We start from the raw sequence: 16,458 nt of genomic DNA, 5'->3' as shown, positions 1-16,458 counted from the left end.
TTTTAGGAGCTCTGTGCCAGGAACCTTGGACAAAGGCCATTTTTATTGTATCACATCTTCTAGTATGAAGATACGTACGTGAAAATCTTCACCCAGCAATAATTATAATGACAAAGAAATTTGAAAACCCTCAAAAATTATGTGACATGTAGCGTGACTTCAGTGCTTCTGTCATTAGTTTAACCAGTGAATGGACCTTTTAGGCTGGAAGGTGGGGGAGGGGTGCTGCTAAGTGTGAAGGAGAAACACGAAGCAGCAGAGGTGAGTGCAGGTGCCCACGCGCCTGCTCCGAGCTGTCCCAAGTTTGCTGTTTGCATTCGCTTCATTTTTGAAGTTGCTGTTCTCAGGACACCAGAAGGCTTAACGACACTGAGACTTCTCTCCAGGGGGAAATGGTTAAGTACATACGGCCGTGGAGTTGTGTGATTCAGGTGTTTCATGGCACCCCCTAGAAACCTGCTTTGTCCAGTAAGGTAGCCTGTCGCCACCCATGCCTGCTTAACCAAAATCGAATGAAATTGAACGTTCAGTTCCTCCGTCACACTGTCACATTGCAAGTTCTCAATAGCCACAAAGAACAGGTGGCTGTCTTATCACACAGCTCAGATGATAGGACTTTCTCATCCTGATAGAAAGTTCCATTGGACAAGCACAGCCCTCAGTCCCACTCTGCATGTTAGAATCATCTTTTTTTTTTTTTTTTGCGGTACGCGGGCCTCTCACTGTTGTGGCCTCTCCCGTTGCGGAGCACAGACTCCGGACGCGCAGGCTCAGCGGCCATGGCTCACGGGCCCAGCCGCTCCGCGGCATGTGGGATCTTCCCGGACCGGGGCACGAACCCGTGACCCCTGCATCGGCAGGCGGACTCTCAACCACTGCGCCACCAAGGAAGCCCTAGAATCATCTTTTTAAAAGTGCCTGGGCCCCTCACCGGACCAACTAAATGAGGGGGCTCTGGGCTAACACCCAAGGATCTATTTGTTTCAGAGCTCCCTAAGTGATTTGATTCAGGGGCATTTTCAAATCACTGCACTAGATGCATCCGTTTCCACCACAGGAATATCTGTCTTTCCATCTTTCTGTCAGGCACTCCTGCATCCTCCACCACTGCACAGCCAGCATACCTCATGCTCTTTTCCTACAGCCTGTGTTGTTCCATTTCTGTCTTAAACCATCTGCCGTTTGCTTGCCAATTTTACACTTGCTGATGCAGCCAGACTTTGATTACGCTTTCTGCTTCGCTTCTTGGAGAAATGTTCTGTCTGGTTGCGTCGTGCACCAGCATTGTGTTAAGTTACCTCTTACCCTTCTTTGACAGGCTATGTCTGTAGGTCATTTTCTGAAACCAAGTTTGGAAAGTGGTCAAGTGTATCAAGGTACTGGCTTGGGTGGGATCAAAGGGGATTGGGGCTTCTGTTCCTCTGCGTTGTGCTTGGGGGCGGGAGGCGAAAGGGTGCCTGGGAAGAAAGGGAACTTGTCTTGAACTTTCTAGAAATGGGTGTCGTTGTACATAGCTTTGGAAAATCATCGAAATAATATTCATTGTAGACACAAAGTAGAAAATCTAGATAAGCAAATAAGAGAAAAAGAAAAAGAAAACAGACATAGTCCCAATTCAAGGGATGAGGTATTTAAAAAAAATTCATGTACATCGTTCCAGAGTTTTTTCTAGATATTGTTTTTTTATTCTTATGAAAAATCTAGGCATACAGTAATAGAAGAGTATAATGAATCTCCATATGCATATTACCCAATTATAGCAATCAACATTTTGGCATGTTTGCTTCTTTTTTTTGAAGTATTTATGAGACGTGTTCCCTAAATATTTAAGTGTGCATCTCTAAAACATAAGGACATTTTTCCTGTTAACCATAAGACCATAATCATAACTAATAAAATTAACCTAATTAATGTTATCTAACCCAGGCCGTGTTTAATCAGGCTTCCCCAGTTCTCCTCAGAATGTCTTTAACATTGGATCCAAGCAAAATCACATATTGCATTTGGTAGAATTATGTCTTTTTGGTCTGTTTTAATGTATTAATCGATTCCCTCCATCCCCACACCATTTTTTTTTTCCTACTGCATTTTGTTTGACAAGAGGGCCATTTTCTGTATGCTTGTCCCGTCTTTTGGATTTATCTATTCCCTCATTTCCTGCAAACCGGACATTAGGTCTAAAAACCTGATTCAGGTTATGTATTTATTCTTTTTTTAAAAAAGTTTGAAGAGAATGAAGAGGGCCCATCCTTCCACTGTATGTGTGCCCACCACCCTGCTTTCCCCTTTTCTTGTTAGAAAACTCTAACGGTACAGAAAGCTTCTTTCCACTTTCTCCCCAGGCAGTCGGTCGGCGGTAATTTCCCCTTCCATCGTAAGGTTTGTGTCTTTATACGTCTAAACTGAAGAAGGTCTCATACCTTGCGCACGCTTCTCCCCCCTGCTCTTTCCACCTGACGTGTCTTGGAAACCCTCCCATTTCAGCACATACAAGTCTGCGTGATATCAATAGTATTCCCGTGTCAATGTCGCACATTAAATGATCGGTCAGTCCCCTGTGGTGCTCTATAACAGCCCCCAAAGTGTGTGGGAACATCCTCACCCTCGTACATATGTGTGCTTGGCCCTCTTTGAGAGCGTAATTAAAATAAACGCCTAGCCGAGGAAATCATGAGATAAGCACTTCCTGAAGGATTCCCCCATACGCTTTCCCACACGTGTGAGAGGGCCAACTGGCCCCCTTGCCTGGCCGCTGTTAACTGAGCATCATAAGTGTTTTAATTTTACAAATCTGATGGGTTAAAAACAGTATCTGGTTTATTAATTGTGTGAAAGCGAGTCTGTTTCAAATGTGTTTTGGCCATTTTCTTTTTTCTCTTTTTGCGGTACGCGGGCCTCTCACTGTTATGGCCTCTCCCGTTGCGGAGCACAGGCTCCAGACGCGCAGGCTCAGCGGCCATGGCTCACGGGCCCAGCCGCTCTGCGGCATGTGGGATCTTCCCGGACCAGGGCACGAACCCATGTCCCCTGCATCGGCAGGCGGACTCTCAACCACTGTGCCACCAGGGAAGTCCCACATGTCCAGTATTTTAAAACCCATGAAAGAAGCCTCTTGTAGCTGAAGGAGAGGAAGTGATGGGCAAGTCTAAAAGGAGCTTGCAGACAGCGTTTCGCCAAAAAGTTAAAATCTGAGGGGGGGAAATGTCAAGCATATTTGAGAAAAATGCCAAATCTGCAGTGTTAATGTACCATGTTTTCCAAGTGGTTGCTGTTTTATCTCCTCTTAAATGAGGTTATCCACGTGGAAACAGCCAGCTGAGCAGGTTCTCAGTATATGTGAGCTGAATACATTTCTGAGTTTCAGAAATATTTTGTGTTCATGGCATTTCCCTTCTGCTAAGGTTTTCAAGGTTTTTCATACACTTGCATTTTAACCCAGTATATTTTCAGCATACCAGAGTACAAAGCAGAAGGTCAAGCTGTTACCTCAGTCTTTAGAATTTTGGCATTCTGTGCCTTTTCTTTTACAAATATTATAAAGAAGGAGGAAAAATCTATTTTTACAGAATAGTCTAAAAAAAGCATATAAGGTATCTTTGTTAGAGCACCCATGCGTGCGTCACACAACGTTTTAGATCTAGCAGAGGCTGCTCGTTGAAAGGCAGAGTTTCATTAACAGCAACAGACGTGGCAGAAGTGGAAATGTTGGTCTATTTTTGGATTTCCTCTGTGTTTGCTTTGAATTAATCTGCTAATCACCTCTCTGTCTGTGTTCACCAAGCCGCCAGGCAGTGCTGTGCTGGTCAGAATCATCCAAACTCAGTAGACTCAATCCAGGGAGAGCTAATCAGCGCCCTGGAGGAAGGTTTTGATGGAATGCAGGATTTGTGTAAAAGGGGAAGGATGACTTAGAGGGAGGTTAGTTACATAACAGCGCTCTCAGAAGAGGACTGAGGTTAGACCTCCTAACCAGAGCTGGCAGACATTTTGGGTATTTTACTTCTTACTGAAAGTTACCTGTGGTGCCATGCTTGCCTTCAGCTTCTGTTGTAGGGCAGCCCTGGGTATGTGGGGTGTCCTGGTATTGGCACACTTGCTGATGGAGAGTGTAAATGCAAATAAAATCTTACTCAGAGGTACCTTTTCCAGTTAGGTGAGGAGTTTGGTTTTTTCCTTGTTTTACATTTTCACAAACTCCCCAGACTGGTTTATTTTTATTTTGTTTTTTTTATTTTTATTTTTTGGCTACGCCACGTGGCTTGCGGGATCTTAGTTCCCCCACCAGGGATCGAACCCAGGCCACAGCAGTGAAAGCGCCAAGCCCTAACCACTGGACCGCCAGGGAATTCCCCCAAACTGGTTTAAGTCAATGAGAAGCCCTCCCCCCACTCCTGCCCGTCAGTGCTTTCTCCTGGTGACTGAAGATGCTAGACCAGGGTAGGGCCTGCAGGGATGGGCATAGGACTGGGCAGGTTTACTGACCCGGTACCTGGCCAGAGCTGGCCAAGAAATGCCTGGGCGGGGGTCTTCTGCTCAGGCTGGGGGCCGAATTCAGGTGAGGGGTGCTCGTTCTCCTTCCCCCTGCCACTTGCTGGGTGGCACGCTTTAGGGTACAGCGGAGCTGCAGGTGTCCCCAGGTTGCCCGGCGGGCTCCTTTTCCATCCCTCGCTCCTCTGCAGCCGGTGGAGATGGGGAAAGGGGGAGGGTCTAGAGGAATGGGTGGAGGTGGAGGAAGGTGCCCTTTTCTAGTGGAGGTGATGAGGGCAGAAATTGAAAGCTAGGAGAGAGTAAGCGAAGGGCGACTCCGTAGGTCTCCCCTCGGTCTCTGGGAGGTGCGGGATTGTTGGTGAAGGAATCAGGAAGCGGAGACAAAAGTCCCAAGAGGGAACGGGCCCGCTGGCTGGACACACTGTCCTCGCCTCACCCTTTCCCCTTAACTTATCACAAGCCTCTGGGAAGAACACAGGGGACTCGGGTATCAGTGCCCAGGGCTCCCACGTGGGGGACGGGCAGTAAATGTTTAGAAGTCAATGGCAGGGAGAGGTTGGGAGAGCAATTATGTAACCAAAGACAGATTTTCTTTGATTGCCATCAGCTTCCAATGTCCTACGGTAGAACCTGTGTGTGCCCAGTGCCCCGGTTAAATCATTGTCCCTATTTGCCCAGGTTTGTCCCCACCATGACCTTCTTTTTCTTTTGTTTTGCTGCTTTAATATTTTTAAAACAAGTTCCAGGTATCATGTCACAGATATTTCAGTGTGCATCTCTAAAATGTTTGGGCGCTTTCCTATGTAACTATGATGTGGTGATTAATAATACTCTTAATTTACAAAGATGGTTAAACTTCAACTTTCATTTTAAATGAATCCTTTTTAGGTAACTTCTTTTTAGAAAAAAAAGATAATCAACCTCTATTTAAAATTTTAGAATAAAATATGCTAAGGCTCAAAGACGCCATGTAGGAGGGAGATACCTTACAGTTAAGTAGTATCCAGTGTGACTTCGAAGGTAGTCAGTCTCACGTACATCGTGGCTTCAGTTAGGTCAAGTACTAGTTGCAGCCCAGCCCTGTCTGCGCGACTTACTTCCTACTCAGCATCTCTGCTTCAGGGTCCCAGACAGCTCCCAGTTGTCCAGGGCCAACCTCCCCGCCCCAGCCCGGCAGCCCCAAGCTCTTCGGCTGGTACCCCTGAATCTCATTGAACAGTAATACCATCCTCTCATTCCACGAGCTGAAAACGTACGAGTCATCTTTGATGCCTCCTTCTCCTTCAGTCCTACATCCAGCCTATCACCAAGCCTTATCGAATTTCACCTCATTTTCTCAGTTACTGTGCACTTCTCTTCCTGTCCATTAGCACCGCCCTAGTCGAAGCCCCAGAATAACATGCTAGTGGTTCTGTTTGTTCCATTTTGACCTCCTTCCACATTTCAACTGGAGAGAGCTGTTGAGAACGTAAATCTGATTTCGATCCACCCCTGCTTCAGTGCCCTCTATGGCTCACGTAAAGCAAGCGGCAGCTGTCTATACTTTGGTATAATTAAGATTGGATTGTATTCAACCGACTGATGCCAGGGTGTGAGCAGGTGTGCCCAGACCCAGCCTGGCTTCTAACTGAGCCTGTTGCATGTAGAGTTTTGCAGCCCTGGGGTTTTGATGCTGTACTTTTACTGTTGCTTGTCTACCCTCCCGCCCACCATCAGCACAGAGAAACAGTCAGTAACACCTGCATCACAGCTCAAATACGTGGAGAGAGAATAGAGTCTGTACACACACAAGTGAATTTGTCAGTACACTTTAAAACGTTCTTGTTAAAATCCTGTGTGAAATGCAGTTGTTTTAAATTTTTTTATTTTGAAAGGTTTCAAGAGTACACGATAGAGAAAATAGTACAATGGAAACTCCTATATTCCCATCCCTGGATTCAACAGTTATCAAGATTCTGCCACATTTGCTTTCTCTTTTTAAAAAATATCCTTTTGAAGTATGTTAAATCCCAGGTATCATGCATTGAGAGCTTTTTAAAAAAATTACAGTATTAATAATAGTTAAATATATCTTTAAGAACAAGACATATTGGACATTGGTTAGAATATCTGAAGCATCTGTGCAGAATAGTTTGTAAACCACTGCCCAATTCCAGCCATAAAGGAATCGTGTAAAAAGATGTGTGAGTGCTTTAAAAAAACTCTCCCAGTGATGCTCAGTTCTTTGATCCTGGATTAGGATTGGGATTACCGTCAGGAAGTAGGATTAGTTGGTCATCTCTGAGTTTCCCTTAAATCATGAGATACTCTGATAATAACCAGTTTACTCAGTTTTTGCTGCTACTCTATTATCATTTCAGATATGTAAGTCGGGAAAGCACTATCTTAGTTTGTGCTTTAAAGAAATACCTTCATTTATACCTTCCTGATTGCAGTTTCTCCTTATAAAACCCCAATTAAAAAGGATCTTTCATTTTCACAAATGATTTGAGAAGATTCCTGGCCAGCTTAGAGACGAAGCTTCTAAAGAAGAAGTAACTTTATTGTTTTATGATTTGTGTTTTAGTAAAATAAGGGCTGTTTGTTCATAAAGCCACTTGGCTATCTCTGCTTTTTCTAATTAGTTTTTTTATTTGGCTTTTTCCGTTTTTAAGTGTACAGAGAAGTTATTCTGAGCAGGCCATGATGACTTTTTCATTTAATTTAATTTTATTTTTTTTTTGGTGGTACGCAGGCCTCTCACTGTTGTGGCCTCTCCCGTTGCGGAGCACAGGCTCCAGATGCTCAGGCTCAGCGGCCATGGCTCACGGGCCCAGCCGCTCCGCGGCATGTGGGATCTTCCCAGACCGGGGCACGAACCCATGTCCCCTGCATCAGCAGGCGGACTCTCAACCACTGCGCCACCACGGAAGCCCTATTTAATTTTAAAACAGTCCAGTTATTTAAACTCTATTCTGGGGAAGAGGGAATACTTAACATCCAGAGATTAAAACCCGCTTACTGCATAAAATCCGGACCCTGAAACTCTCAGGCAGTGCCTGGGAACCGTGTCCGTGCCAGGTGAGATCCCTGTACCTGAGTTGTCTGCCATGATCTATTTAGCCATTTCCTAAATAGCTCTCTTTGGTATAATTATTATTTGTGTGACTTGGACAGTACCCACACACCGTTTGGGCTGGGAAGATTCGCTTTAGAGTGTAGTACCAGCCGTCCGCCTTCAGGCCACGCCGCCGTCGCTGCGGAACCTTAGGGATGCTTCGTAAAAGCAAAGAGGGCAGAGCTTGCCGTTTGTGTGGCTTCAGCTAGTGGAGAATATTCACCAATGCTGAAAAGGTAATTTGTTAACAGACGGCTTTTGTGTTTTGTTTTAGACTCACAAGAAGTGGACGAACAGCTGGTAGCAGAAGTGGTTGAAAAATGGTCGCCTGAGGCTGGTTCTAGACCCTCAGAAAACGAGGCAGCTCAGCACGCTACCGAGTCTTACTCAGTCAGGGGTTTCAGAGAAGAACCCGAACACGATGTGAGCAAAATCTCTGTCGTGAGGCCGTTTTCCGTAGAAACCAAGAATTCCACGGCGCCCCGGGGGCCGCCTGGCCCAGCAGCGGCTCATGGCTGCGCGGCCGCGGCCCTAGGCCAGGCCGGGCCCTGCCCCCGCGCGCCGGGCGCCGCCCAGGACCAGGCAATGACCGAGGGCTCCATGGGGGCCACGCTGGAGGCCTCGACGGAAGCCGACCCGGAGGCGGGGAGCCCGTGTCCGGAGCCCGGGGCCAGCAGAAGCAGGCTGCGGAAGCCCAGGCCCGTCCCCCCGAGGAAGAAGGCGGCAGGCGGCGGGGTCTCCGAAACCCACCCGGCCCCGGAGGGCGCGCGTCTTCCCCGGGCGGACCGCCAGTCCGGTCCCGACGGAGCGGCTGGGAACGCTGCCACCCCTGCCCTGCTAGGAGGTGACAGGAGCCAGAAGTGTCCCCCCGAGGTGAGGGAGACACCGTGTGCCCCCGGCGGTGACACCGGCGACTCAGGGGCTGAGCTGCCGGAGGCGGTGAGGAGCTCCCCTCTGAAACTGGAGTTTGACTTCACGGAAGACGTGGAGACTGTGGAGTCCAGGAAAGCCCTCCCGAGGAAACCTGGCCGGAAACCGGGCAGCAGGGTGATGCCCAAGGTTCAGAAAGACGGCGCCGGGGAGCCAGCAGGCGCCCCGGGGGCAGGGGCGTCCTCAGAGCCGGGTCCCCGCCCGTGTCCCGGGGAGAGCCCCGACTTCGGGCCCTTTGGGGGCCACTCCCCGCTGCAGCGCTCGCCCCTGCTCTCGGCTCAGGGCTCCTACCGCTTTGACCCAGATCACTTTGACGAATCCACGGATCCCTTTAAACCCGCTATGACTTTAACGAGCAGTGACTTTGGTTCTCCCGCCGGTAGTCATATTAGTGAAATCTTAGAATCACCCAAGAAGGCAAAGTCGCGTTTGATAACGTGAGTGAGACGGGCGTGGGCCTTGTGTTCTGTGTCCTCTCTGTGAAGTTTGGCGGCCACTGCTTTTGGTTTGGGTGAAGGTGCCCCGGGGCAGACGCAAAGCTTGTATCCTCAGACTGCAGTCTTCAACTGTTTTGCCTAACTCTGGTGTGGAATCAGAGATACCTGAGGTTTCCGTTTTAGATGTCTGCCTTGCTTCTGAATCCTCAGTTTATTCAGCTGAGTTCTTTTTCCCCCCACCTTGGGTACTTTTTTCCTATTAAAAAAAAAAAAAAGTATGTCATGGGCTAGGCAGGTAGAGCTTTGATGGTTTTCAGAAGTCCTATCTGAGCTGTCGGGAATCGTTTTATATACAGAATTCAGGTGTCAGTGCTAGCCACGTTCTTCAGCTTCTCTATGGATGAAACAAGAATCCCAGGGCTGCAGGTAAACTGTGTAGTATCAGGAAAGGGTCTTACAGAAGTCTCTTCACTTGAACAGAAAGCTGTGATTTTTGTTGGAAACAAACCTACCACTAAAAGTTAGAATTCTTATGTCTCCTGGTAAAGCTTCTGGCTCTTTCAGAAAGGAGGTGAGTTTCCAAAAAGAATCAAGACTATTTTAAACAATTGCCTAAATCTCACTAAATTAGGCTGTTAGTCTTCGTTGTGTGAGATCCCTCTCCCCACCAACCCCCCTTCTCCCGGGAAATCTGGAGCCACTTTTGCAAGGTCCTTGGAGTTCTCTCGGAGTGGTCACCCCCAGGCCATAATTCCACGTCACATTTCAGTTTAAACTTGATACAGGGTGACCTTATCACAAAACTTGAGTCGATGACAATCTATTGGTATCTTTATGACCCTGTGACGTTTTACTAAGAATTAGATATAAAGAAGGGCCAATGGGGAATTCCCTGGCGGTCCAGTGGTTAGGACTTGGCGCTTTCACGCTTTCACTGCTGTGGCCCAGGTTTGATCCCTGGTCAGGGAACTAAGATCCCACAAGACGTGTGGTGTGGCCAAATTAAATAAATAAAGTATTAAAAAAAAAAAACAGGGCCAGTGACATGGTGGGTGAAATATGAAAAGGGAGGGTGAGAAGAAGTACCACGTTTCTCATTGTCACCACAGTTGTATTGGCGAAATGCTTTTCAGCATTAATGTGACGTAAAGAAAAACACTAGATGGTGTGGTGATTGACACCAGAGAAAAAGGGTTAAAGAGCAGAAAGTATGAGGACCAAGAAGCTTGAGCACTGCAGGAACGGATTCTTCAGCAGCTCCAGAATATTCCCCAGGACATCTAAAGGGAATAAAATGTCATTAATAGTTCTTGATCTGTTCTTTGATTATAGACACACAGTTAAATGGTTGCTGAAAAATATTATTGATCAGGTGACCTCAAGGTGCTCTTCTGTGGTTCAGGTTAGTTACCTGTGTCTAGACAATGCCCGGGGGACACGATGGCCAGGTCTTTGCCTGGGTTCTTCCTAACCTGGGGTCCCCTAAATATGGGCAGCCCTGCCTATCAGGGTTGATAAGGGGTCATTGGGAGCCTCCCTTTCAGTTGCTTGTTGAAGGTGTGTAGCCAGTGCATTCATGTTACATGAGACTAAAGTGGGACCAAAGGGAGGGAAGTTTATCCTACCTCTTGTTTTCAGTAGCAAGAAGCACCCTCTCCCAGCCCTACCACCCTCACCTGCTAGCATTTTCCTCCTGTTCTGTTTTTTTTTTTTTTTTTTTGCGGTACGCGGGCCTCTCACTGTTGTGGCCTCTCCCGTTGCGGAGCACAGGCTCCGGACGCGCAGGCTCAGCGGCCACGGCCCACGAGCCCAGCCGCTCCGCGGCATGTGGGATCTTCCCCGACCGGGGCACGAACCCGTGTCCCCTGCATTGGCAGGCAGACTCTCAACCACTGCGCCACCAAGGAAGCCCTTGTGTGACTTCTTAAAAGATGATAAAATTGGCATCTCAGATCCTTCTTCTGTAAAATAGAGACATCATCCTATGATTGGGATTTTTGTGGGTCAAATAGGATAAATTATGTAAAATCACTTGGAGTTTCTCAGTAATATACACCTACTGGAGATATAAGCAGATACATTTTCAATTATATTTTCATTCATGCATTGATAGCCTTTAATCTGGACGACTAGACATTTAAGAGTAAACATACTCGGCAGTAATGCTGTTTTTTTACATTTACAAATATTTGAAAGTTTACTTTTCGTCCATAAATCTGACCGTGTGACATTTCCGAGTGTTTCTACCACTCTCTTACTACTGAGAATCGTTCACTCACCAGTGGTAACATCCATGAGTATGACATTTTTAATTCATGTCTCACCTCATAGAACTTTGCAGCCTTTATGTCTGCCAGACTAGAGATAAATATTCCAGGCCTTACATGATTTTTTTTCTCCATCTGTCTGTCTCTTTCCCGTCTCTACTTTTGTTGGTGCATCAGGACTACTGAACAAGTGAAATTTCTCTGTTTTCTGTTGTAAGTACTCCTGTTTCTGGCTCTCTGTGGGGCCCTTGGCAATTCCTCCCCTACCCTCCCCGGACCATCTCTCCATAGCATGTTGGCTTCCCTTTCTGAGTTGGATCTTCTGATGATCTTTTGCATTTCATTTGCCACTTCCTGAGCCAGCTTATTAGCCTTGCCATCTGTACCCAAAGGCTTGGAGATGGGCCCTCCCACCTCAGGTGCGAGAGCTTGCGTCCCCGGCTTGACACACGCCTCGTGCGGCGCTGTGATGCTGTGTGCTGGCTTGGCCCTACTCTCATCCCCGCAGCAGCTTGAGGAACTGCTCTGCTGTTTCATGTCAGGAACAACTGACTTTTTTGAAAGGATAAGGCTGCCGCCTCGGAGCAGGGAATACATTTTACCGAGTCAGCTCCGCCTGAGTTTGGTGGCAGGGGTGACACTCAGGCGTTAGGGAAGACAAGCAGACACTACCGAGGTGGTGGTCCCTCTTCTGGTAGCCATGCGGGTCTTTGTTTTTGCCCCGCAAAAGGAGAAGAACTTGCAGTTTTGGTTGGGGGTGGGGTGTGGTCAGAGCGGCGGTGCTGGAAATTCTAAGTTCATTACAACAGAACAGAATCTGGATAGTCTTCAGATCACAAATCGCGTGCTAGTTTAAACAAAGCGGGCGGTGTGAGCTTCCCCAGTTCCGGCCGTGACGTTCGTTTTCCATCTCACTACCTAAGAGGAATGGTAACAGTTTGCTCAGACATTTTTATTTTCGTCCTTTCTGTTGCCCACAGTCCTCCTCTGTGAGCACACCGGTCTGGAGCTGTCTTCCCAGACTTCTGTGGCTTTTAGCGCAATAAAGAATTTTTAAAGAATGTGGTCCGGCGTGGTAATTTTTCTGGTGACTATCAAAGCCAAGTGAGCGCGGATCAGATGACCCGACCGTCTCCAGGTACTGGGGCTGCTCTCGGAAAAGCTGTTGGTGGCTGCTGGTGTGCAGTTACAAGCCGTAGGGGCCCTAGTGCTGGTGTTTAGCTTCCCGCAGAAGCAAGTGAGGAGGTCACTGAGTTACAGTTCTTTGCTTGCCCTGCCTCTCGGGAGAGGATTCAGAGGCGGGAAGGTGTTTGTTCCCGTCTCTGACGCGTGGAAGTGTGACTCGCGTGGGGCTGTGCGCTTTGGCTTGTGTCTGCACACACCGCTGTCTGCACTATCTCACAGCTTGGAGGTTGTCAGTGTGATTCCAAACCGGCCCGGTGTTCTGTGTGTTTTTTTCCCAGGAGTGGCTGTAAGGTGAAGAAATACGAAGCCCAGTCTCTTGCTTTGGATGGGTGTTCTCAGGTAAGTCTGTGTTCCCCATCAGGGTGGCGATTAATGAAGATTTTCCAGTGGGGATCTGAGTACTCAGCTTTAAGGAAACCAATTCCCAAATCCTTGACTTCCTAAGCTGATCTGAGAAAGGGCTCTGAAGAAAAGGGAACCGTTACTTCACAGCTACCCTTTTCCCACTTATTTCTGATAAAGTTCCCTCTCACCCGTTCTCAAACTTACTAGGGTGCATCACCACTTGGTGTGAAACCTCTGGGCACCAAAGGGGGGATTTGAAATACTGGTGTAAGTTATAAGAAAGTGATTGACTCCAGTGACTGGATAATATATTTTTAAAGTCAGATGGTTTTCCAGTTACTGCTTTTAACAAGTTAGGAGAACCTGAATTTTCAGCTGATTATTAAAAATAATTTTTGACACAGTGATATATGTCAATTATATCTCAATTAAAAAGATAATTATTTGGACTTCCCTGGTGGTCCAGTGGTTAGGACTCCACGCTTCCACTGCAGGGGACTCGGGCTCGATCCCTGGTCGAGGAATTAAGATCCCCCAGGCAGCACGACATGGCCCAAAAGGAAAAAAAAAAAAAAGGTAATTATTGATGATAGAATTTTTTGGAACATAATTTGGAAAGGAGTTCAAAGAAAGACATTTCTATTACAAACTTCCTTCTGTTTCACCTATTTATTTGTATTAGTAAGGCTTCTGGCTTCTTGATTATAATTATAAAAATGGAAAACAGGAATCAAATTGATGCTGACCTTTATTTCATTCTAGCAATAAATATTTGTCCATGACTATATAATTAATTGGGAAACACACACACACACACAAACAAGCAAACAAAAGAAAACCCGGACCCATTTGATTGCAATGAAGTCCTTTTTTTTTCCTTTTTAAAACTTTATTCCAGCGTAACCATGATTACAGAAATACAGTCATTGCATTTTAAGCTTAACTTATCTTACACAATTTGGACCAAAAACTTGGTACGTGGTTTAAGGTTAAAAAAAAATTTGTAATTTGATTTATTCTTCATCTATTACAAATGTATGAAGTATCCACCTTCAAATGCTGCTAAAGCAGGCAGCAAGAACTATGAAAAATTTACCTTTGATTTGCTTCAGAAAAATAACACATACTGCATTGTAAAAGTTTTTTTAAATTGGTGCAACAAAATATTGCAATCGATTTCCATTTTTTTTAAATTTTACTTTTGTGTTTGATTGTAGTTACCAAACATTGTAATACTTTTAGAATAAATTGTGCGTTTGTAATTGTAGTGATAAGTCTCCAGAAGAAAAAATGTTAACACTTAGAGACTTATGATTGTAAAAAAAGGTTTAAAAATTTTTTTTAAACAAATGTAATAGGAGAACTTTAAAAAACTTGAAAGCAAATGCATTTCTTTGGGATAATTTCTTGATGGACATAGGGAGGAAATACAAATTCAGAGAGGAAAAGGAATGATGTAAATTTCTGACTATTAAAGGGCTTATTCATGTTCGATATTATACAGATGGTAAAGTATCAAATCACTAGACTAACTAAATTGAATTAATAAGCCAAGTCAGTATTTAAAATATAATAAAAATTTTTTCTTTTCTTTTGTATCTGTATGAGAGGATGGATGTTCTCCAAACTTGCTGTGATAATTTCATGATGTATGTAAGTCATATCATTATGCTGTAACTCTTATCTCTCCTTCCAGTTTTATCTCAATAAAACTGGAAGGAGAGATAAGTAAACAAGCAAACAAATAAATAATATGTAGCAGATATTATAGCCTTTTTGACTACTTAAGCTCATAGTGAAAGGTTTTTAGATGTCACCTGAAAATACAGTGGGGTGCATAAATTTTCCAGAAAAGTCTAGGATCTATCTATATGAGCAAAATGTATGAAAACTATTTTCTTCAGCCACTTAAACTTCTTGCTTATAAATTTAGGCTAGAAAAGCTTAATTTTTTAAACCTCAGGTGTGAATTACAGAAGGTAGGCCCTAGAAAATACAACCTTCCATGGTTGAGGGGCTGCAGCTTCTTCCTTGGTTGGTACCCAGATTCGTGGAGAACATCCATATGGAATGGCAGCTGCTTTGCTCTTCCTGAGATGTCGCTTTCCCCACTGCTTGCCCTCCTAAATGGTAGCATCTCATCTGTTGCCTTTCCCAGGATGAAGGAGCAGTGATCTCCCAGATTTCAGACATTTCTAACAGGGATGGCCATGCTACCGACGAGGAGAAGCTGGCGTCCACGTCATCTGGTCAGAAACCCATTGGGGCCGAGGGGAAAGGTGAGCCAGAGGACGACCTGGAGTACTTTGAATGTTCCAATGTTCCCGTGTCTGCCATAAATCATACGTTTTCATCCTCAGAAGCAGGTATGAAAGCAAATCTTCATCTTTCTTACGTACATAAGCATAGAAATGCCTGGAAACCCAGGGCAGGAGACACTTTAAAGAGATTAGAGAACGGGTCCCTTGATGGATAGGTTTAGGCTGCTGGTCTGTGCTTTGCTTCTTTGCCTGGAGAAGAGACACAAAAGGGTGTCAGTGGAGCGCCAGGGACGTATGGATCCGAGTGGCAGGATGTACGGAGACACTGATGTATCAGACTCCTTGAATTCTTTCCTGATTATTTCAGTCTGGCCACATCTTCACGTGTAGTGACCTGGAACCATGTTGGGATTATTGGGCTCCTGGTTTCCCTTATAGAAGTAATAACGACTGGGGCTTCCCTGGTGGCGCAGTGGTTGAGAGTCCGCCTGCCGATGCAGGGGACACGGGTTCGTGCCCCGGTCTGGGAAGATCCCACATGCTGCGGAGCGGCTGGGCCCGTGAGCCATGGCCACTGAGCCTGCGCGTCCAGAGCCTGTGCTCTGCGGCGGGAGAGGCCACAACAGTGAGAGACCCGTGTACTGCAAAAAAAAAAAAAGAAAGAAAGAAATAATAACGACTAACAGGTATAGTTGCTTCCACATGCAGGCACTGTTCTAAGTGTTTTACGTGTAGTAACTCATGTCTCCTCACTAGGTAGCGTTCTTTTTTTGGGGTTTTTTTTTTGTTTCTTTTTAAATTGATGTACAGTTGATTTACAGTGTTGTCTTAGTTTCAGGCGTACAGCTACCTGATTCAGTTACATATGTTTTTTCAGATTCTTTTCCATTATAGGTTATTACAAGATATTGAATATAGCTCCCTGTGCCATACAGTAGCTCCTTGTTTTTTATCTGTTTTATATTAGGCAGCATTCTTTTCCCCATTATCAGAGAGGGAAAGTGAGACAGAAGTTAAGGATCTTGGCCACGGTCTCCTGTCTAGTAAGGGTCCGAGTTCCCAGCAGTCTTGGCTCCACGGTCTTTTAACCACAAGGCTAACGTGTGAAGAGATGGTTTTCATTACCCTCAACTATTGTAAATTTTCCTGCTTGCAGACATGGTGGATTGAAAATGACTGATGCTTCTTCATGTTCTCATAAGGGCCTAGACCAACCTGTGCTGAAGCTTAGTGCTGTTTTCCTCTTTAGAACATTCTAAATCCGTGGCCGTTTTCCAGGTCCCAGGTTGTATCTGTGGCTAACCTTCATCGTGAAGCACTTGGCACCGTGTTCCTGACTTCATTAAACATTATGGGAAACTCAGGTCTTTAGCAACATAGTTCATTGTGGAGCTTTTATACTTAGAATTTAAAAAATAATGATCTATCATCAAACCAGAGAAGCAGGT

At 45.7% G+C, this 16,458-nt stretch overlaps 1 protein-coding gene across 9 annotated transcripts in view; it reads left to right on the top strand.

Moving 5' to 3' along the window:
* The window catches only part of TACC1 (transforming acidic coiled-coil containing protein 1), a gene marked incomplete at its 5' end in the record, with an annotated part of 95,430 nt that overhangs the window by 56,283 nt on the left and 22,689 nt on the right, over nucleotides 1-16,458 (top strand). For 3 of the 9 annotated variants that reach the window (XM_081220807.1, XM_081220810.1, XM_081220803.1), the window contains 4 exons: nucleotides 7,860-8,952; nucleotides 11,397-11,432; nucleotides 12,683-12,743; nucleotides 14,908-15,115. In XM_081220807.1, coding sequence (XP_081076933.1) covers nucleotides 7,860-8,952; nucleotides 11,397-11,432; nucleotides 12,683-12,743; nucleotides 14,908-15,115 — 1,398 coding nt within the window. The remainder of the gene's footprint in view (nucleotides 1-7,859; nucleotides 8,953-11,396; nucleotides 11,433-12,682; nucleotides 12,744-14,907; nucleotides 15,116-16,458) is intronic. The other 6 variants (XM_081220808.1, XM_081220804.1, XM_081220809.1 and 3 more) reach the window with 4 other exon arrangements.

The sequence above is a fragment of the Mesoplodon bidens genome, assembly GCF_964165515.1.
Source record: "Mesoplodon bidens genome assembly, chromosome: 20".
Lineage (NCBI taxonomy): Eukaryota > Metazoa > Chordata > Mammalia > Artiodactyla > Ziphiidae > Mesoplodon > Mesoplodon bidens.
The sequence above is the reverse complement of the archived record's forward strand: the minus strand, read 5'-3'. Positions and strand labels throughout refer to the sequence as shown.